General features: G+C 44.0%; 2 protein-coding genes across 8 annotated transcripts in view; one reads left to right on the plus strand and one right to left on the minus strand.

Annotated features, from left to right (window-relative positions):
• The first annotated feature begins 226 nt into the window (after positions 1-226).
• Positions 227-5,621, plus strand: dync2i2 (dynein 2 intermediate chain 2). The gene is made up of 9 exons (XM_020640028.3): positions 227-491; positions 1,362-1,625; positions 1,711-1,820; positions 2,388-2,545; positions 2,903-3,012; positions 3,291-3,455; positions 4,077-4,309; positions 4,388-4,545; positions 5,171-5,621. The coding sequence occupies exons 1-9, from the start codon at positions 414-416 to the stop codon at positions 5,407-5,409; spliced, it is 1,515 nt and encodes a 504-aa protein (XP_020495684.2). The 5' UTR covers positions 227-413; the 3' UTR covers positions 5,410-5,621.
• sptan1 (spectrin alpha, non-erythrocytic 1) overlaps positions 5,472-22,092 on the minus strand; it is a 35,381-nt gene continuing 18,760 nt past the window's right edge. For 3 of the 7 annotated variants that reach the window (XM_065965785.1, XM_065965787.1, XM_020640027.3), the window contains 33 exons: positions 21,143-21,341; positions 20,886-20,990; positions 20,767-20,799; positions 20,628-20,663; positions 19,611-19,658; positions 18,890-18,981; positions 18,257-18,401; positions 17,930-18,111; positions 17,706-17,805; positions 17,413-17,610; positions 17,074-17,324; positions 16,287-16,449; positions 15,704-15,718; positions 14,775-14,906; positions 14,506-14,643; positions 14,311-14,415; positions 13,703-13,911; positions 13,474-13,594; positions 12,731-12,852; positions 12,510-12,642; positions 12,316-12,414; positions 12,051-12,210; positions 11,792-11,868; positions 11,493-11,702; positions 11,080-11,376; positions 10,499-10,611; positions 10,004-10,021; positions 8,430-8,484; positions 7,427-7,623; positions 7,289-7,342; positions 6,245-6,391; positions 6,001-6,148; positions 5,472-5,912 (listed from right to left, as the gene is read on the minus strand). In XM_065965785.1, the coding sequence (XP_065821857.1) occupies positions 5,787-5,912; positions 6,001-6,148; positions 6,245-6,391; positions 7,289-7,342; positions 7,427-7,623; positions 8,430-8,484; positions 10,004-10,021; positions 10,499-10,611; positions 11,080-11,376; positions 11,493-11,702; positions 11,792-11,868; positions 12,051-12,210; positions 12,316-12,414; positions 12,510-12,642; positions 12,731-12,852; positions 13,474-13,594; positions 13,703-13,911; positions 14,311-14,415; positions 14,506-14,643; positions 14,775-14,906; positions 15,704-15,718; positions 16,287-16,449; positions 17,074-17,324; positions 17,413-17,610; positions 17,706-17,805; positions 17,930-18,111; positions 18,257-18,401; positions 18,890-18,981; positions 19,611-19,658; positions 20,628-20,663; positions 20,767-20,799; positions 20,886-20,990; positions 21,143-21,341 (4,228 nt within the window). In that variant the 3' untranslated portion in view covers positions 5,472-5,786. The remainder of the gene's footprint in view (positions 5,913-6,000; positions 6,149-6,244; positions 6,392-7,288; positions 7,343-7,426; positions 7,624-8,429; positions 8,485-10,003; positions 10,022-10,498; positions 10,612-11,079; positions 11,377-11,492; positions 11,703-11,791; positions 11,869-12,050; positions 12,211-12,315; positions 12,415-12,509; positions 12,643-12,730; positions 12,853-13,473; positions 13,595-13,702; positions 13,912-14,310; positions 14,416-14,505; positions 14,644-14,774; positions 14,907-15,703; positions 15,719-16,286; positions 16,450-17,073; positions 17,325-17,412; positions 17,611-17,705; positions 17,806-17,929; positions 18,112-18,256; positions 18,402-18,889; positions 18,982-19,610; positions 19,659-20,627; positions 20,664-20,766; positions 20,800-20,885; positions 20,991-21,142; positions 21,342-22,092) is intronic. The other 4 variants (XM_065965783.1, XM_065965788.1, XM_065965784.1 and 1 more) reach the window with 3 other exon arrangements.

Raw genomic sequence — 22,092 nt, forward strand, 5'->3', positions numbered from 1 at the left:
CGAACAGGTGACCAGGTGGAGTCTTTTCTCACCGTGCGTACAAATACACGACATGTTTTATATACAAAATCTATTAAATTATTTTTTTTAAATATACTAGAAAGATATATTGCCTGATTTTATAACTGTTAAGACCAACGAGTCCACATACATATGCGACGTGGAGAATTTCTGGTATTTTGTAGACAAAGAGAAAGCGGAAGTGATCGCGGGATGTCTATCTTGACTCTCCGTAACCATGGTAACGGTGCTAGCTTTGTGCGCTACAGGGATGCTAGCTAGCTGTGTTCAAAGTTAACACGCAGTTGCCATTCTATCAATTATTTCTTTACACTTTAATTGCAGTTAACGCTAGATAAGATAGTCACTGTTAATTATTATTAATTTAGCCAAAAGAAGACACATTTATTAAGATGTTTACAGACGAAGCGCTAGATTCAGTGGAAATTGAGTCTCTTTGGAGGAAATCTCAGCAGGCTGCACAGGAGTCGGTATGTTTGACCAACAGTGCTAAGTTTAGCTCCCACACTATTTTTAAGCGTTGTAATTTTCGCCTATTATTGCCTGTTTTAGCTACAGTAACAACATTGTGTAGACAGTAGCTATTCTAATGTGACGTTCAAATGTTGCTCGGAAATGTTAACATCAGGTTACCCACTGTACACTTCTCTGTATATGAGGGTTGAGATTTCTGCTAAATAACAACTTGTTAGTTTTCTGTTACATTTTTAAGTGAAACACAATAAAATAAGTGGTGACTCCAAACAGCAGTTTACGGAGGAGTATCAGGGCCTTAGAAATTAAAGGAAAATTAGAAAATCTCAACTGAAATCTAGATATTTTGTCTTTTTCCTCAACATTTTAGATTTTGCAACCAATCGACTTTATGACTTTATTCTTGGCATTTTAACTTTATGCTCAAATTGTATTTTAACAATATTCCAGCTGTTTATGTCGGTAGTGTGGAAGCAATGTAGGATACAATGTGAAAGCTCAGTGTGTGTACCTGCCATGAGTAAAGTTTGGGTTCAGACTCTGAAGGTTCAGGTTCCAGGTAGAAACAAATGACTTCTCAGTGCTCCAGTCTCCTTCATCAATCCTGAAATTTGAAATATTTAAAAAAAAAACAAGAAACATAGTCAGAAATTGGGAAGAGAGAAGGTGGGGAACAACATGCGGGGAAGGAGCCACAGGCCTGGGCCACCCACCTGGAGGACCACTGCCTCCGCACATAGAGCATCTTCCTCCTATCATTATTTCATCCTCCTTCGTATGCGTCTGACTCAATGTGAAACTCAAACTTGTGAGTGCAGCAGTCACCAAATGACTGTAGTCCACATGTTTATTTGCTGTTTTTTCAGAGAGGATGTCAAACCAGAGCGGTCCACATCACTGAGGCAGAGGTCCAGACTGTGTCGACCTCTAGCAGCTGGACTCAGACAGAAGAGCCACAACATCAGGACACAGAGCAGCTCCTCCAGCAAAACCAGGATGACCCGGATCCACCCGGCCTGAAGGACTTCCTGCAGCGGGTCGAGGACTCGGTCATCAGAGAGTTGGTCAGAAACGCTCGGAGTCACGCCTTCGATGGGTTTCAGGTCAACTGGGAGGAGCACAATAATCGTGTAAGTGGGATCAGTGAACCAAATTGAAATATTTTTGAGCAGGAAAGAGACTGGCATTCATGTATGACTGTTTCTATGTTCACAGGTTTCTTGCCTCCATTGTCTTCAACATCCCAGCGCTCAGGAGAGAGGTCTGCATGTAACCAGTGTGTCCTGGAGCTGCACAGGCTCAGTTATTGCCTGCGCCTACGGTCGGTACGTTCACCTCATGTATTCATGTATTTTTGTGCATAAGTCTGAATCTCCTATAAAGATGTCCTGAACTGTCCTTACAAAATAAGAACAAACTGGACAAGGTTGTTAAACTAGGCAGCAAGATAACTGGGAAGCAAATGTACAGCATTTCTTTCCTGACAGACCGGTACACACTGAGCCATCAAGATCACAGCTGACCCTCTGCACCCCCTTTGGTCAGAGTATGAACTCTTGAATTCAGGGCACAGATACAGAATGCCCAGGATGAGGACTAAAAGAGGCATTACATCCTTTTTACCGCGCAGTATTCAGCTGTTTAATAAGAACTGATTATACAGGACGAACTCAACACTCTGCACTTTATTTAACTTGCTGAAATCCCTCATTGAATCATGTGATGCTTTAGTGTGTTTTTATGTGTTCTTATGTGCTGTCCTGTCCATGTTTGTTTGTATTGTGTTTTTTAGCTCTCTGTGCAAGGCATATTCCCCTAGGGGCAATAAAGGTTTCATTCATTCATTCAATGTTTAGCACAGCACTTTTGTTTCTTATTTTCTTAAATTTCAGGATTGATGAAGGAGACTGGAGCACTGAGAATTCCTACGTTTGTACCTGGAACCTGAACCGTCAGAGTCTGAACCCCAATCAAGCAGATCTGGTTATAGATGTTCCAACAACAGTCACCGCTCTGTGCTGTCACCCCAACCAGCCCGCACTCATCGCAGGTACACACACTGAGCTTTCACATTGTATCCCACAGGGCTTCCACACTGACAAAAAACACCTGAAAAACTATATAGACTATATCCAGAGTTTGTCCTCCAGCCTCCTGGTATTTATTCTGCAGAAAGTCGTAGAGGACTCTGTTGCTTTGCCTGCCACCTATGCGTCGTTTTTTTATGTCATGCCTTGCCTCACAATTTAGTTTGAGACAGCATTTCCAATATGGCGACCCTGACCGTCAGGCTTTAAAAAAACTGCTTCAGTGGATGACATCAGTGAGACAGGGTTCAGTTCAGGGAGGTAAAGTAAATGGAGCTGAAAGGGTTAAAAGTAGCTGTGTTTTGTTTGTGTGTTTGCAGGGGGTCTGTACACTGGGGAGGTGGTGGTCTGGGACACCAGTCAGACTCAGGACCCCGTGCTGGTCCAAACTGGGATGTCAGCAGACAGCCACAGAGAGCCGGTGTATCAGGTGAGTACACACAATCTGTTTGGCTTTCTATTCAAACATTACAGACAAAAGAGCCCCGCAGAGCCACATTTTCAGGATGCTTTTTTGAATACGGCCCCAGTTTTATATTTTTAGAATTCTTCTTCCTGTGATTCATGTTGTTCTTAGAGATCTGCACAGTTCCTGTTGTTAACTTTCACTAACCTGTATCGGTATGTTGCATGAGGCTGAGGATTGTGATTTTATACTGAGGCACAAGCCGCCATGTATAACACAAATCATGTCCTCTGTTCTTAAAGGTTTCCTGGGTGCCCCTGCAGAAGAAAGGAGAGTTCGGCGTGCTGAGTGCGAGCTCCAGAGGTCAGGTTCTGCTGTGGACGGTGGACTCTGATCAGAACGCATTCGTCCTGAACGCTGCGTACGCGTTCGTGAGACAGCAGGTTCCTCACAGCAGCAGCTTCAAGGTGAGACTCCGAGGAGAAGAAGGGAGACGCTGGAAACAAAACTGAACTGAGGATGAAAGAATGTACCTTTTTATTTTGAAGGTCTGTATATCCTGAAGGATGTACTCAGTAGTCCTGCTCGTGTCTCTCTGTTTGGAGCAGCGTGTACAGGAGCATTTAGTAATCTGGTTGCCATGGGGATGAAGGATGATCAACTCATGAATGTTAGAAAACAAAAACTATCTTAATAGAAAGTCTTTTCATTTTAAGAAGACAAAGAAATGATTAAATCCTCATGATCAATTCTTTTTATGTGTAGAAATGTGACTGTAGTTCTCTCATCATAACAACATATACTCAGCTGTTATGACAAAATGAACTTTCTTATTTCAAGACATCAAACTAATGACCTCTTAAAAGGAGTTATTGCCTCACACAGCTGTTCTCTGCTTCAGTAAGTTTGTGCTGAGTTCAGGATCCTCAACGTGCATCAGGCTAACATTTAAAATTTCCACTCGTTTGGTTAACAAATCAGACTTTGAAAGCTCACAAAGTTATTAAGCAACATCATTAAATGCTTCCCAGGCTGTGTTGAGTGGACTGAACAACAAACTTTTATTTTTGTGTGTGTGTCTCCTTTAGGTGCGGGGCAGCAGCACCGTGGGCGTCACCTCTCTGGCTCTCTCTCCCTGGGACTCTGACACCTTCCTGGTCGGTTCTGAGGGCGGCCTCCTGCTCCGCTGCTCCTTCTCCGCTCAGACTCCGGCCGCTGTTCCTTCTGAAGGTCAGAGTGTGACTCCCAGAGCCCCCGCGGTGTTCTCCTTCAGGCCCCGCAGAGGGCCGGTCCACTCCATCCACTGCTCCCCTTTCCACAGGTGAGAGACGCCCACTCGTTTATTGACGTCAGCAGGTGTTTAACAGGAGACTGAACAGGAGATTTCATGTCTCTGCAGGAACCTGTTTGTGAGCACGGGGACGGACGGCCTGGCTCACCTGCACTCTCTGCTGCAGGTCGACCCGCTGCTCTCTCTCCGGGTGTCAGACTCGTACGTGTTCCAGGTGCAGTGGTCTCCAACCCGACCGCTGGTGTTTGCTGCAGCCACGGGGCAAGGTACGCGACATGCTTTATTTCCTATACCCAAGTTATTGTTGTGAATTTATACATCCCACATCAGCTTCAAATTAAGAAGATGTCAGTTCTTTGTCTTATTTTTAACAATTTAATATTAAAAAAAAATAACTTGTTCTTTAATCTGGTTCTGTATTTGTAAGCCTAGTTTTGCCTAGCCTAGTCTGCCGTTCAGAGATCTGCTTCATGTGGATCTTGTAAAAAAAAAAAAAAAAAATGGTGGCTACAGCTTTTTGGAAAATATGATTTGGGGCACTGAAATTCAGTTTAGATTCAGTCATTGTCGACCGTCTACTTTCTAAATCCACATCTGTGTAAATTGTACAGAAAGAGTTTTTGGATTATATTTTATGAAAATAAATCTCCCCGTGATTGGTTACCATCCTTCTTTCTGATCCGCAGGACTTCATTTGTTGCTAAAGTAACTGCTAATAGCGGTTTTATAAAGCAGCTGTTTGATGGTTGCACCAAACAGACCTGTCAATCAAGAACACGCAGGATATTATCTTGAAGCATTCATAACCTGACACGAACAGTGCAGGTCGATGTTGTGTCATAAATGAAGCATCAGTACTTTGAGGTGTAACACAGATGTTGTCTCTCTCAGGTGAGGTGCAGATATTCGACCTGGGCCGCAGGTCTCTGAGGCCGGCCGCCACCATCGAAGAAGGGGGAGCGGGACACGCGGCGACATGTTTGTCCTTCAACCATCAGAACCCTCGCCAGCTGGCGGTGGGGAAAACAAACGGGACAGTCGCTGTCTGGCAGCTGAGCACGGAGCTGACGGAGCAGAACCCCAGAGAGAGCAGCCAGCTGGAGCAGATAGCCAATCAGGTGGCAGAATGAGACGTGTGAAGACTGCAGCGTGGGGACTGATTTAAGTGGAGGTGAAATAAAAACAAGAGAGCTTTGGTTTCCAGTTCTAACCAGTAGCGTTTATTAAAGCACACTCAGTTGTTCGGGTGTTGTTACGACATTATTGTTAATACGAGGTTCTTCAATTCATGGAAAGCACGAGCTAATCCAGCTAAAAACAATCACATTCAAATGCAGACAGATCCACTATGCTATGATGAGAAGCACACAGAGTTAGGGCGGAGCGAGATAAATAGTACAGAGTTGTTATTAGTGAGTAGTGCCACGATCATGCAGTTTCAGCCGTGTGTTCGTGTCCAAGTGTGTGAGGGAAAACGCGTCCCGATTGGTCACTGGGGGGGCGGGGATCAGTTGACAAACAGCGAGCGGGTGAACTCCACAAAGTCGAAGGCCGACGGCAGCTCGCGGCCCTTGCTGTCGAGGTACGGCTTCATGTGCGACAGGCAGTAGTCCGCCTGTTCCTTGCTCAGGTTCTGGAAGACAGAAGGGGGACAGTTAGACCTGCATGAAGACCCGACACACAATCTGAGAGCAGAGAGCGAGCGGGGGAACCCGTCTGACCTGGTAGAGCTCTTCTTTAGTGACGTAGGGTTTGTTCTCTGTGCTCAGAGCTCTGAAGGCGCTCTCGATCTCCTCGCTCGACTTCACGTTCTCCGTCTCCCGGCTGATCATGAACGCCATGTACTCCTGCAGCGACACGTTTCCATCCCTGCACGCACACACAAACCCAAGATCCCTCCCCGTTAAGACAAATCAAACAGTCGCACTGGATAACGTCTGCATCGATACTGAACCTGTGACGCACCTGTTGGGATCCACCGTGTCGAGTATGGCTTCAAACTCAGGATCCGGTTCTCCTTCCTCCACCATGGGCAGGTCGTAACCCAGCGAGCGTAAACACGACTTGAACTCCTGGTGGTTCAGACGGCCCGACTTCTCTTTGTCAAAGTGCCTGAACATCAACAGGAGATGAGGATAGACTTTATTTTTGAGTCACCAAATACAACACCCGCTGGATTCCCTCCTGACAAACCGGGCCTTGACTTTTTTTCTGTAAAGATCTTCTGACCACTCAGAGCTGGGATTTCACACGGCCTTATTTCATACAAATTGGTGCCTTTAGAATTTCTCAACTTCAGCAAATAATGTGCATGATGCTGTGTCGGCCTATCAGTGCAGAGCTTCTCCTGATGTCACACCAACAATGTTCAAGCCAAACTCTACCTACCAAAAAGTATTTGTAAATATGTCTCACCCTGCAGGCCGACCTGGCAGGAAGTGAATTCAGACTTTAAAAAATCTGCATTAAAGATGTAGCTTCTGTAGCATCATTGTGACATGTTTTTTTTTTAAATTAAATCACAGAAACTAAATGTTTATTTTGAGTTCATACTGCCGTAGTTAAGCCATCAAAGAAAACAAGGGAGCTTAAAAAGGGAGTATAAGTCTAAAGGTTATAAAAAAGGCCAGTCAAAATGATGTGCTGTTAGTAAATACACAACTTTTCCATCATAAAATAGTTTCAAAGTCAGTCTAGTTCTACTTCTAGCACTTTGTAAGTTCAGCTGCAGGGAGGTTCTACCAAGAGATGCAGTTACAATCAGAAACCATCAGTGGGCACCAAAGAGCACCAAACGGAAATCCTATTGTTGCTTTGACCAATCAGAATCTTTCAGCACAATAACTTCCTGACTATTTTGACCCTTGAGCAGGAGCTGTAAAAGTATGTGGGGTGTAGAATAAAGTGTCCTGAACTTAGACCCTCATCGATGTGGGGGACACGCCCTGAAGGTTTCTTGTCCCTGTTGTGAAAATAAAGAATATATAAAAACAGAATCAGGTCTCTTACTTGAACATCATGCTGAACTCCTTCAGAGCCTCCTCTGTCACTCCAGTGGTGTTCCTGAAAGACAAAGGGGGGGAGTCATGAGACCAACTTTGCTGTATACATGAAGCCTGATGGTTTAAGTGTTGTGTTGTTGTGTACCTGGCCTGTATCTGTTGCTCCAGGTTGTGCTGCATCCTCATTCCCAGTTGGTCCAGTTGGTCCCACTGCTGGGCCAGTCCCACCGTGCTGTGCTCTGTGTACTTGTTGTCCAGGATCAGTGCCTCCTCCATAGCTGCTCCCAGGTCCTCAATCTTCTTTAGCTGGCTGCGCATGGCCCGGATCTCCTGGTGCTTACGCTGAACACACACACACACACAGACACACAAAATGCATCAAAACAAATTCTGCTAACGAGGTCAGTCTTTGACTACCCATCCTCTAGGGATGACTCGGCTGTGCAACGTTTACTAACAGTTACTTCAGATCCATCAACAAACATAACACACAATAACACAACAATAATAATCAACCATCATCTCTCATGGTCAGCGAGGTCAAACAGGTGTTTTTATCAATGGAGTCTGGAAGCGTGCAGAAGCTCTCAGCATTTGTTTACTCCGTTTCCAAAGATAAAAAGTGAATTTTGGTTGTTGTTTTTCGGATCTCTGGTCGTTATTTATCACGTTTTCTCGGGATAAGAATACTTGTGTCCCCTCGATGACAACATAATATCTTGAGATCTCAAGATCACAACCAGAACTTAAACGTTATGTGTCAAATAAAACACATTGATGCATGCCTGCTAGGGCAGGGCTAGGTTATGTAACCATATTTTAGCGGTTCAGGGAGGAACAGAATTAGGTAGCTCATTTTAACATTTCAAAAAATAGGATACGATGATAAAGGTTTCATTATGCGAGTCCTCTAAATAAAGTACAAACAGGAATGTTACAGTTAATCCAGCCAATTTACAAAACAAAACACTGTTCATGTTTTCAATTATATTTATAAAAAACAAGCTGGACCAGGGTAAAAGCTCAAAACGCTGAAAGAAACGACAACAAATCAGCGAGATTTGAGCAAGGTTATTTTAAGTATCTGTTTGGTTTCATGTTGCGTTTAGAGAAACCTGCCTAACAGAATCCTGGTGTGTGATACTTACCTTTGTGGCCTCCAGCTGGGACTCCAGGGTTCCAGACTCTTCCACCATACACGACCTGACGCACAAACACACAGAGTGATGTTAGACAGGAGACGGTACAGGCGGTAAAATACAGCACACACATACTCTTAAACACCCAGCACTCCCACAGAAATCTATAAACTATGATGAGAACAAGTGTCTGCAGGTGAACTAGTTTCTACTGTGTGTAGTTTCAAGTAGGTTTCGTCAACATGACAGATTTTTAAACTTGAATGTGATACTAGTAAAAATCTACAGGTAACCCAAACCATGCAAGGTTAGGGCTACTGCACACAGGAGTGGAAACTGCAGATTAGTTCTTCATGAATATGGAAGTCTTTGTTACTGATTACGGAGAGTGAAGCCTGGAGTTACTGCACACATGAGAAATTTAATTAAATGATGGCAAATGTCACTTAAGGACAATTTCTTTCAGTTTAGAAAAGTGAAGTTGCACACATATTTGATGATATTTGCAGTTTCCATCCCTGAGGTAAACAAAGTGACATCCAGCCCGTTGAGTCTGGTTTTTGAGTTGGAGGACTGGGTGAGTGTTAGTCCTGTGGGGGGGGTCTACTGTGCACATCACAGTCCAACATGGTGGTTTTAGACTGAAGTGCATGAAGTCACACAGATGACCTGATGGTCTGTGTGGGTCAGGGGAAGCAAAAAGCAAAAAGCTTAAAGAGCGTTGACCTTCCAGAAAGATCATCAGCAACCTGGTACTGATAGACACAGATAACCCGACGATAGGCTATGCTATTAAGAGAGGAGGAGGAGGAGGAGGAGGAGGAAGGAGGAGAGATTACACAGCAGACAAGAAAACAAAGAACACAAAGAAATATCCAGAAAGAATCATGGAGGAAAAAGGGGAACTTTAAAGGTCACATATTCTGTAAAATCCACTCCACCATGTTCCTCTAACTCTAATATGTGTCTCTGGTCTGTCTTCAAACCCCCCAATGATGAGAAAAGTCCATCCTCTCTGTCTTTTGCCAACTCCACTTTTAAGTAAATGTGTGTTCAAACAGGCCGTGTGGAGATTTTCCCTTCATGACATCACAAAGGGCAGTAACCCCTCCCCCAGGTGGGTGACACTCCCACAGCTAGGTGTTTGTTCTGCCCTCTGAGTCTGCCTTCTCACCGTAAACAATAGGACATGGAGCGAGAAAGACCGAGTACACCCAAGTCCTTCCAGAGAGGGGCGTGGTCAGACACAGCTCATTTACATATTTAAAGGTACAGACAAAGAAACAGCCTGTTCTGAGCAGGGCTGAAATAGAGGGGCTTATAGACATGATCAAATACAGGATCAGAGTGGATTTAGAACAAGAAACTTCACACACATGTTTTGCGGAGCTCTGACAATTATTTAAAGTGGTTGATGAGGAGGAGAATATGTGACCTTTAAAGGGTACAGACTATCAAAAACAACCTCCTCTGTTAACCCATAATAACAACAACTTCTTTGTTAAACAACTTTTTAAAACCCACACACTGAATCATCAGACACTCAAATCACATCTATATTGGAAATAAAAATTGATATTAACCCATCCAGCAGATATGTCCTGATAAGCAGATTGATTCCAAGCATCAGCGAGGAAGCAGCCAAAGGGAAGAGAGGGGCGAGAAGGGAGGGATGAGATAGAGAAATACACGTTAAGATGAGGCAACAACAAAGCATCATAACACACCAGACACACAGCACTAAATGCGTCTGATTCTTTGGAGATTTGATCAAATGTGACACTAAGGCAAAAGAGCAAACACTTCACGTGAGCATGCTTTGGGCTGAGCTGATTTGGTGGCTATAAAGAGACAAATGGTCAAGAAATCTCCCTCGCATATCTATCTGTGTGATTACATAGAAGTCAATAGCAGTGTGTTAAACATTGTGTGTGTGCAGCTGAATGTCATCATGCACTGGAGACATTTTTTAAATCTTTCAGAGAGTCGCTGCACAGTGCCTAGATCGATAAGTTGACGTTTAGCTAATTTAAAGAAGCTCTGACATCAGCGTCAGGCTGCTGAATCTCGTCCTGTACCTGGTCTCCTGCAGCCACTGGTGGAAAGCGTTGGCGTGTTGAGCAAACTCCTGACGCAGCTTGTCGTTCTCCTCCTGCCTCCTCTGCTCCTTCTGCAGCTCCAGCTCTCGCTCCTGCATTCAAACGTCAACATGTCAAGAAAGAGCAGCAGGAGGAAGGTTAATGCAATGACATCTAACCTCAGATTCTGAGCCAAAAATGTCTCAACAATAAGACCGTCACACGTTTAATTTAACACTATTTACACTAGCTCATGGTTGAATCCACATTTATCGACCCCAGAGAAGATTTCATCTGAAAACTTTGATTCTTTTTGAGAAAACTGTCCTGTGCTCATACAAATGACCGGAGGTTCATTAGATTCACAAGTCGACTGATAACAGGAATCTTTAAGCACTGATATCACAGACAGACTGATAAAACAAGTCTGCTTGTTGCGTCTCCTGCAGGTATCTGATATACACCTGAAGAGTTCAGGCTAAACACGTCAAAGCTCAAAGTTGGTTGAAATTTGTAGAACAAGAATTTGTCAAAGAGCAGGAATACAAGCAGGTTTTAAAATATGACTGTATGAATGAGACCTTGATGATCTTCTGCAGGTTCCTCCAGGTCTCCTCCAGCGCCTCCATGGTGAACCAGGTGTAGGGGTTGGACACCACCTGGTAGCTCTTGATCTGCTGGTCCAGCTCGGCCAGCTGGTTGAAGTCGGCCTGAGCCGAGCTCAACGAGGAGCGGAACGCCTCGTGGGCCTCACGCAGCGCCCGGATCTCCTCCAGAGAGTTACACCTCACCGGGTCTGTCAGATCCTCCTCTGCGTTCTCAAACCAGCTGTTGAAGGCTGACGCCTTCTTAGCGAATGTCAGGAACAAGTCCTCAACCTGGGGGAGAAGATAAAACCCTTAAAACATGAACTGAAGCAGATTCGGTTTGTTATAAAGTGAACAGTTTTGAACGGTTTGTCCATTAACTCGGGCTGATCTTGCATCCTCTTTACCTTTCTGAAGTGCTCCTGAGCCTCCAGAAGCTTCTTCTTGCGGGCTGCAGAGTTGGACAGCAGCTGGTTCCAGCGCTTTATCAAAGAAGCGTGACGAGCCTCGATGGCCTTTGATTGGACGTGCTGGGCGGCCAGCAGCTGGTCTTTGAGCGCTGTGATGTTAGTGATTCCCTCCTGCTGGAAGGCCTGCAGACCGGCATCAAACGTCTCCTACAGATGGACGCGGGTCAAAAGACGTTTAAGGGGAAAGACATACACGATACAGAGATGTTATAAAGCTGTGTGAGAGGATGACATACCTGCTTAGTGAGAAGAGTCTGCACAGAGGAAAGGTCTCTGCCGTAGTCGTCGGTCTTCAGGCTGTTCTCCTTCTCACCTAAACACCAAAAGCACATCGACACGGGTCAAACAAAACTCAAATCTGGCTTTTTAAACATTCTGTGAAATAACAGTTTTATAATTGAAGCAGTAAGTTTCTTTTTTAAGGTTGAGAAGAGAAAATGGAATCTTTCTGGAGAGCGAATTCTCTAATCAAAAGTCTTGTCTGTGTGTTCGTACCGATCCAGGACTCGACCACGTCAGCCTTCCAGTTGAACTGCAGGAAGGCGGAGTTCTCGTCCAGCTTGGCCTTCCTCTGAGCAGCCGCTCTCTCCAGCTCCGACACTTTGCCTCGCAGAGCCGCCATCTTCGCACTGATGTTGTCCACGTGATGGTTGTTCTGTTAAAAACAAGAAATACTTCTAGAGACTTCTGCATCCGTGGTAACGGTAACGATCCGTGAAAATCGTTATCGTATTTTCCCTGAATGGGAAGACGACATTACCTTCTTGATGAGCTCCTCTCCGTTGGTGCACACGTCGTTCACTCTGTCTCTGTGCACGGTGAAGTCCGTCTCAAACGCTTCATGCTTCTTCAACAAGCCCTGTTCGACAGAAAGGTCGCCTCTGACTCAGTCAAACACGACATCATTTCTCACAGGTTAATATCGACATGATGAAAGGCGGACCGTTACGTTACCTGCACCGCAGCCAGCGTGTCTCCGTAGTCCTCGCTTCCCACCAGATTCAACTTCTCATTAATCCACGCTTCTTCCTCTTCCACATTCGCAACAAACTGCTGGTACTCCAGCGACTCCTCCAGCCTCTTTCCCCTGAGAGAAAAACACACACAGCTCACATTTACACACCTGTGTCAGCCTCAGTGTGTGTCTCTCTGCGGCTGCAGAGTGAGGGTCTTACCTCGCTCCAGATAAGTCTTTGAGTTCCTTCCAGTGGTCGACAAACTGGGCGAGCCTCTGCTGGATCTCGTCCTGACCGATGGTGTTGTCATCAGACAGCTTCTTCCCTGTGTCCAGCACCGACTGAAAACACAACACAACATCAGCCAGATATTAGTGAGGAGTGTGGACAGAATGCAACATCACATACGTCATCATTTAGTTTGAAGACAGAGCTGAAACACATTCTTTATAAAAGACACAAGACATGTTTCTCTTTCTAACATGACAACTTTAACAGGACCATGGAGTCAAGTTTTAATCATTTTCTGCACAATTCTACATGAGAAATATTAATAATCAAGTTTATCATGATTTAGGATGATCACTTTCTTCATAGAGAGTCAGATGAAAATATGTATACACACTCAGGATGTGTTTGTTCTAGCTTAGCATAAACACAGAAATCCGTCTTTGTTCAGAGTTCACAAACACATCAGCCTGTACCTCCACATTTGGCTTACATGCTTCATATCGCTTGTTTAAATATTGCACTATTGCATTGTCTTTTCTGTTAAGCTGCAGGCTGTAAATAAAGAGCTGCAGGAAGAAACAAAAACTATGAAAACAAAGTAGAACTTTTGCACTTTAGGTTTAATTTAAGTTGAACTTATCGGTTTCTGTGCAGACATTCGTACATCAACTTTTGCACATGAGCGGACTCATTCTCTTTAAATAACTGGGATGAAATGATGATCATCTTACCTGGATGGCCGGTTCGTGGGCTCCCAGCTCGGCCTCCAGCCTCTTGTGTTTCTTCCTCAGATTCTGTACTCCTGTCAAATCACGTCCGTAGTCCTCCGAACTCACAAGCAACTTCTTCTCTCTGAGTCGGGTCAGAAAAGAAAAGGTTAAGTGTTGTGTCCCACGGCATATTAACAAAAATAAAACAGCTGATTATCTTGCAGACTAACTGCAGGGTCTAATGTCTTACTTGATCCATGACTCTTCATCATCCAGGTCCCTGAAGAACTGGTGCAGGCGGTGGGACTCGTTGAGTTTCGCTCGGCGGCCTGCAGCCATGCTCTTGATCTTGGTGAAGCGTCCGTTGACGGCGTCACGTTTGTCCTTCACCTGTGTGGTGTCGAAGGCGTTGCTGGCCATCAGGCTGTCGGCCTGACCATTCAGGTCCTTCAGACGGTCCTGCACAGGGTGAAGAAGATTGCATCATGACTCTGGGCTTATAAAAGTAGTTCCATGCACCTCTTCTACCTTTTATGTCTTTAAACGCAGCCTTTTTTAACATATTTTTTGATTACCACAACTCTTGGTTTGTGATTAGTTCTAAAAGTGTTCTGTTCTGTGCATATAGGATTTGATACTGATACAAAGCAGATTCAGAACGTATCAGATCAGTAGCAGCCATCTTGGTTGTTTACAGAGATACTTTAATATCCCTTGAACCTGCCTGATGTTAGATAAAAAGCTTTGATTTAGCGGGCTGGATGTAAATGATCAGAGAAGGAAACAGACCAGACACGTCTGACAGGGCAGATAAAACATGACCTCACAGAGTCTTGTCTTGTTCCTTGAGCTGCTCACCTCATGTGCAGAAATGTCGGCCTCCAGCAGCTGGTGTTTCTTCAGCAGGTTGTTGACTGAGGCCAGGTCTTTGCCGTAATCCTCAGAGGCGAGAAGAGCTTCCACCTGAGAAACGACAAACAGGCGTCAGACAGAAGAAGATCTCAGAGCTGTACCACAAACATTGTTTTTTTTATCTGTACTGCAGAAAGTCACCTCGGAGAGCCAGAAGTCAAAGTCTTTGATCCCCGTGTTGAAGTTCTGCTGCTTGTTGGCCTCTTTCAGTTTCTGGCTCTTCTCTGCAGATTTGTTGACGAGGAACTGCCACTGTTCATCCAGAGCGTTCAGACGGGCCTGACGAACAGACGAGTCACACTTCAACACATACCTTTTGACTTCTTACGTACATAATTATATTCATCATCAAACATTGTCGTGGTAATATTTGGGAATTCAGGATTCACATCATGCAGATATGAACTCACCTTGACTGCGTCCTCGCTGCCGGCGCAGGCTCCTCTCTGGATCAGGGCGTTGCCGGTATCGATGACACCACGGATACGGTCTGCGTTGGCGTGCAGCTCGGCCTCGAATGCCTGATGTTTCTGGTGTTTGCTCTGAGGCGGGAGGGAAGGACACAGATATGAGAATCACACGGCGAGCGGTGTAAAAATATGCAGAACTCTCCTTAAACATTTAGCATTTAGCGTAGCTTTCATACTTACAGTCCAAGCAAGAGCTGAAATTAAAGCGAGTTGGAGCAGTAATGAAAACATAAAAACTAAAGGGTGGAATAAATTATAAAAAAAAACACTTGAACACAGAACAGCACATGATAATGTGTCCGACATGGACAGACAGGCGGGACGACACATGAAGAAACAAACATGGCAGTGTGGAGGACAACATCTGGAACAAACCTGGAGGAAGAATCACTCAAAGTTGCTTCTTGATTTATATTTCTACAGATTTTCATTCCCTTTCCACTGGCCTAGAAGACACTTGGCCTTTAGCCATCCTGCTCAGAGATTGGGATGGGCCAAGGATTGCTTCTCTTCAGTACTCTTCTTTTTAGTTTAATTTTGAGTGTTTGACTGTGACACTAAACATCTGAAGCAACTTTAAAGAAAACTCCCCTCAAGAACTGAACATAAAAATGGAAGCCACGCCCAACAACTAGAAGCCTTTGATGAATAACTAACCTAGAAAAAATACACAAAAATGAACACAGATCTTTTTAAATGAACACAAATTAAACCCAGATGGAAAAGAAGCCGGCACTGAACAGTACCAATGAGGGACAAACTGAAGATGGACTTGTTCTACATCGTGTCTACACACACAGCACAGACGTGGACACAAAAGAGGAGAACCTGCTCGGTTGTTAGTCGGCTGACACACTACGCAAACTTACCAGCAGCTTGGACAGCTATAATAAAAATAAGACAGTGGGAGAAGAGATTTAGTCTGACTTCAGACAGGACACAGGGAGGGATTGACACAGTTTAAGAACAGTATTGTCAATAAAACAAGACAAACACATTAGACTTTTTAAATCAAGCCAGAGACAAACGACCTGTGTCTGAACAGTCTGCTCTAGAATATGTAAAAGTCTATTTAAGTTAACCTTTCTTATTTCAAAACACAAATGCCATTGATGATACAGAGTCAAATTTATTTATTTAAAAATCTGAATATTTAAGATGGTGATGTCTTTTTTTTGTTGCACACTTCATGGATATTAAAGTTACTGTCTTAGAGGATTAACTTGACAAGAACTTTTGCACATTTAAGAATCTGGTAGCTGAGAATTTCGTCTATTTTCCCTCTCTACTAATCCTGACTCATTCATCAAGTATCAACAAATTTGGCAAAATAATAAATTATTTTGTGTACAATGAATCAATCATTTCCCCTCACATCTGAAAACCCCTTGAAAGGGACTCCTTTCACACTAGTTGTGTTGCTATGAGTTTGGGTAAAACCTGAATGTGTACCTGGATGTTGGTTGGATCCTTGTACGACTCATCGGTGGCAGTCTGCAGCTTCTCGCTGATCCAGGCCTCGATCTCGTCCACATCTCTGCTGAACTGCTGCAGAGTTTGAGACTCTCCCAGCTTAGAGCGCTTCTCGATCATCTTAGCCTTCAGTTGACGCCATCTAAAAAAGAAACAACGTGAAGTAAAGTAACCGTGTGCACAAATTTATGCAAATAATTAACTTTTTTCAAAAGCAATTGTTTTTGTTTGGTTCTCAAATTACAGTGAAGCATCATGTTTGCAGAAATCTTTCTACACATGAGGAATTTCAGCTGTTGTAAATGTTTTTTTGTTGGTTTTAGATGTAGAGCTAAAGATTACTATCTAACACAAAGAATTGTGTCACGTGTGTGTGTGTGTGTACCAGAAGAGGGATTATAAATGTGGGGTTCCTAAAGGCTCCATATTAGGGCCTCTTTGATTCCTTATTAACAGTTTGCTTAATAAATTAAATGCCAGCTGCTGTATACCACTGCAACCATGAACACAGGTTGATATTTGTGCGTTATTTAAGTACCTGTGGCTGACCACATGGCAACCATCCCGATCTATTTTGCACCCCAAATACGCAGTAATGAAATCAACTACTGTAAAAATTAACATGCAATACGGAAGTGTTTGTATTTCTTTGTAAAAACAATGACTGCGCTGGTGCTAGGTTATTTTAAAGTGTTGTCACTGGAAGTGGTGCACTTTTTAGATACATTAATTAGTGCAAGTATAAAAGTTCCAGGTGTTTTTCTACCTGTCCAGGACTTCATTGCGGCGGTTAAAGATCTCAGGTTGGGCGTAATGTTCGGCTCCAATCAGCTGGTCAGCGAAGGACTGCAGGGCAGCGATCTTCTCCTCCTGCACATTGATGGCTTTGTCAAAGTCTTCATGTTTCTTGATGAGAGCCTCAACGCTGTCCAGGGAGTCACCTTTGTCGTCACTGGCGAGGAAAGCTTCACGGGCCGCCATCCAGTTCTCAGCCTGCTCACAGTCCCTGTTGAAGAGCTGCAGGGACAAAAGCACAACAGTCAGTCATTGAAAGGTAACAAAGAGATGTTGCAATCTGTCACGCCATTCTTCCACACTTCAGTACCTGCAGCTCGAGGCACTGGTCCAACATCATGCGACGCTGCACCCAGGCTTTCTCCAAGTCTGCTCGCTCACGGTCCAGTGCTTCAAGTTTCTGCTTGATCTCAGGACTAGCATAGTGTCCTCGCACAAGAAGCTGCTGCCCGAACTGTTCAAAGGCCTGGAAGGTTCCGGCACGAGCATCAATCTCTGTGCGATGCTCCTGGAGAGATGGGAAAAGCAATTAAATTTAGGTTAGGTAGTTTAAGAGACGAACATTCTGCAATTTTGTAGAGAAGGAAAGGAGCAATTCAGTACCTGATGTCTTTCCAGAAGGGCCTCGGCTCCTGTCACATCTTTGGCCAGCTCCTCTGAGGACACCAACCCTCGGATGCCGTTAATCCAGGACATCAGATCTCTGTGTGGACATCAAGAATAAAGTTACCATAAATACCTTAGCTGGGATATATCTTCCATATTCCCATTTTTAAACTAGTATTTCAAACAGGCAATAAACAGTGTCATGGCAGCTCTCTTCTTACCTGAAGTCAGAGAGGAAGCGCTGCAGGTCGTGGGAGTTGCCCAGTTTGTCTTTGCGTTGGTCAGCTCGTCCCACCAGGCTGCTCCATGCAGTGTTCAGCTCAGTGCATTTCTCCTGGATGTCATCCACGGCCTCAGGGTGGGACTGGATGAGACGCTCTGCTGTCTCCCCGAGAGAATTCACCTGGATGACAGAGATGGAAAAATAAGTGACCAACCTTCTGAATAGCATTAAGTTGAATGAAGTGCTGAACCTGAACTACATTTTCACCAGAGATTGGATGTAGAGTAGCTTATATTCTTAAATAAACCACTGAAGAAGATCTGACCTTATCACCCAGGGCTGCCAGGTCTCTCTCGAAGCCTTCATGTTTGCGCTGCAGAGCCTGAACGCTGGCCAAGTCGTGTCCGTAGTTATCAGTGTTGAGGGCCTGGTTCTTCTCCTCGATCCACTCTTTGGTTTCATCAGCATCCCTGAGGAGAAAAAAATAACAGACTCATCCTCAAATTGGTTCGCTGGGTGTGGCTAACGTTAGCAGTGCTAGCACCACCAGATTTTGGGTCTTCTTTGCAGGTTACCATCCACATGCCCATGATGAACGTGGGCATTGCTTTGTTTGATGTGCTTCTTTCACCTGACAGTCTTCTAATGTTTTTATCTGCATTTTCTAGATCAAAATCCTGCCAAGCCCCCCCTGCTCTACTGATGCTATCAGTTTACTGTGCTTGATTACATCCAGGTAGAAACCAGTAAATCTGGTGCTGACTAGCCATGGTGATGATGTCATAGCTTAGACGCATCATCTGACCCAAATTGCAGCTTAAGTTCATTAATATTAATATCAAATATTAATATTTAGATGAACCTAATAGTAATTGTGATGCTGATTGATAAGGGTAAATTGTATAGTCGGCTAATCGTGCATCTACCTAGTTTCAAAGTGTTTTTTTCCCCCCCATACCTGTGGAATCGCTGCACCTCGTGAGCACTGCCCAGCATGTTGCTTCTCTCTTCAGCCAGCTGCTGCAGGGACCTCCAGCGATTGTTCAGCTCCTACACATGAAGAAATCAATATCAAGCACTTTTCTGCACTTCTCGTTTTGCGGAATCTTTCTGCAGCTTTTTTGTCCTCATAGTTTTTGGTGTCAGAATTTGCACTGATTTGTAGCATGTGAACTAAACACCCTAAATCTATGGTTCAAAGTGGTGTGAGGAATGCTATATAGATATATATGGATCAGATAGATATATAGATACTGAGCTCAATCTAATCATACAAATACAACATGTGCTAGGAGTGTGATAATTTGCAAAGTGTGATTGAAGTGCACAGACAGTGATGGACAAAGAGATGCAAATAATCTGATGGGAGTGAGATGCACAGGGAGGACATCAAACAATACAAGGACAAATAAAATATCAGGGAAAAAAACGAGGATCTACAGAAGGATGCTGCGGACATAACTTGTAGTATGCAAACAATCATTCATACTACAGTCCACTAAAAGGATGACAACGGGACTGACAAAAACAAACTGGACACTCCAGAGACTAGTTAGAGTCAGGCTACAGAGGACATGTCACATCGAAAAGGAAACCATGACGATGGGGTTAGTTTTCTGATCACGATGCAGGACAGGGGGGGGAGAGGGGGGAGGTCGGGTTGGACTAGTCAATCTTACCTTGATAGTATTAAAGTTAGCCGTGGTTTGTACAGCCAAGCGTACATTCTATATTCAAGGTGAACAACACATGGCAGACAGAAGGGAGGAGGACAAAAAGAGAAAAACACCACACCAGTCAAGAGTGTTATGAAAACTCCCGAGGCCGTCTTGGTCCTCTCCCAAGACCCAAAACAAGTCATGATGTAGTAAGCACTGCAACCATTACTAGAGCAGGACCAACCCAAGTTACAGAAATATGATGAATCAACAAAATCTCGTAAATGATTGGGACATCTGGAGACGTGAATTGAGTTTACAGCCTTCCTAGCCGTCTCTCAATGTCTTATTCCATGAATGTCTCAAGCTGTGTTCAGACCAGGAGCAGGGGAAATTTTACTTTGAGTCACTGACAAAAGTTTGACTGCTAATCTGCAAATATTCACCCTTCAGGATAGGTTGGGTTATTAACAGTATCTGGATATCTCCCTCCTCCTCCATGAACCAGGTCTGGATGAACTTTCCCGATGCTTCCAGCTACTTGAGGCTGACCAGGTCTCAATCTGATGACCTGTTAGCCTGGATCAGTACCAGGATTTCTCTGATGGACGGTAACTACAGCTGTAGAGTGTCTGTCTCCGCTGAGTGACAGTTTTGCTGTTTTTTAAAAGTCACATGTCGACTTTGTGAACATTTCTTTCGCTGAATCAATCAAACTTGATGGATATTCTTCACCTGGTGCAAATTCATTTTTATCTCTGCGTTGCATTTGTTTTGTATGAAATCTGCCTGTGTGTAAAACTCTCCTCACTCTGGTCTGAACACACCTTTACTCGGCATGATTGCAGTTTATTCCTGAAGTGACACACCAGTTTCAAAACATCAACCCAATGCTGAACAGTCATGCAAAGTTCCAGTATCAGATCAAGATCGACAGGCCGTCAAATCTCTGCAGTTGATGCATTTTGTTTAAACGTACATAAAACAGATGAATGTTTGGATGTATAGTCTGAGGACAGATTGTGTGATGGAGCTTACCTTCCACGGAGAAGCAGTCTTTGAATCAGCTTCATCCTGTTTGAAGAAAAAAAAAAAAAGGAATGATGATCTTGACTTTACAATTCATGGCTGTGAAATGTTAAATCTGAAGTATTGAAATCAAAAACATGTTTACAACCTTGCCAGGAGCAGAACCGAGCAGCTCTTGTTGCTGAACATGAAAATAAAAAAAGATGTTGTTAACAGCTAAAACATGAAAGATGGCTCATTCGGTCGAGTCAGGGAGGTGGGGCTTACCTGAGCCTGAACCATGGGGGCTTCTTCAGCCATTAGACCCTCAGACTCCAGCTCAGACGCCACCTTGTTGATGTCCCTCAGACGGGACTCGTTGGCCTTCAAGTCCTGGAGGAAACAACACACATGAAGGTGAAGTTGAGCAAAAACGGGCAGAAGACTCCAGACCACCAAGATACACTTATGAATCGACTACAGAGCCAACAGGAATTCATCTGGTTGCATCATGAGTGTTTCATGTTCCATGGGGAAGACAGTACCTTCTGGAAGTCGTCAAACTTCTTCTGCAGGACCTCGACCTGCTCCAGATCAGACCCGACCTCCTCGTTTGTGAGGGCGCCCTCCTTCTCGTTGATCCACTGCTGCAGCTCGTTGGCCTCGCGGAACAACATGAACTTCTTGCAGCTCTTCTCCAGCATGTCTTTACGTTTCCCTCCCAGCTCCAGCAGAGTGCCATACCTGAAAAAAAACAACAAGTTAAAATCAGAGAATATCACCGGATCATTGACGTTTGTTAAAGTCTTATAATCTCTCTCAAACCGTGGCTCTTTTCTAAAGATTTAAATATGACTATTGATGAGAATGACAATGGAGCACCATTGGAGAGACACTCAAGGAAAGTGCCAATAAATAGGAATTCCTACTCCTGCACAATCGGTGCGTCCTGACAATAGTGCTATGACAGGCAGAATAATGTAATGACTTATATCAAATCAAGGCTTACTGGATTCAAGTAATCAGCTATTTATGAAGGGAAATGTTTCAACTAGAAAATACTGACGTTCTCTTTGTCCCGCTTATTAACAGAAAAAAAGTTTATTCTAATTAATTTTTTTTAAGCTGGTAAGAGTTTCCATTGCAGCCGTGTCCTCAGGCTAATTAAGCTGATTAAGATGAAAGTGAACCTCGAGTGAGAGGCAGGATTATCACTTGGTTATATTACTTTTATTTACCCGCCACCGTGCCTGCTAAGTTTAGAAAATTAACCTGTCACTGCAAAAACAATATCCGTATTTGGCGGGTGACGGTTGCTAATTTCCAACCCTGCTGAAGCCCTGCAGAAAGTTGTTGTTTTGATGTTTTTTTAAAGTTTGTTTCTAAATCACTTTTGTTGTTTTTAAATCGGCTTTATAGATACTTCTGGATCAGGTTGTTAGGCTGAACTAACGGAAGTCGATGCTCCACCTTTCAAAAAGTTGAATCAACGTGT

Source organism: Labrus bergylta, chromosome 17 (assembly GCF_963930695.1).
Source record: "Labrus bergylta chromosome 17, fLabBer1.1, whole genome shotgun sequence".
Lineage (NCBI taxonomy): Eukaryota > Metazoa > Chordata > Actinopteri > Labriformes > Labridae > Labrus > Labrus bergylta.

Coding starts and splice junctions, on each gene's coding strand:
- dync2i2 (XM_020640028.3), top strand. CDS start 414: ATGTTTACAGACGAAGCGCTAGATTCAGTGGAAATTGAGTCTCTTTGG. Junction 3,456..4,076: donor CTCACAGCAGCAGCTTCAAG/GTGAGACTCCGA, acceptor TGTCTCCTTTAG/GTGCGGGGCAGCAGCACCGT. Junction 4,546..5,170: donor TGCTGCAGCCACGGGGCAAG/GTACGCGACATG, acceptor TGTCTCTCTCAG/GTGAGGTGCAGATATTCGAC.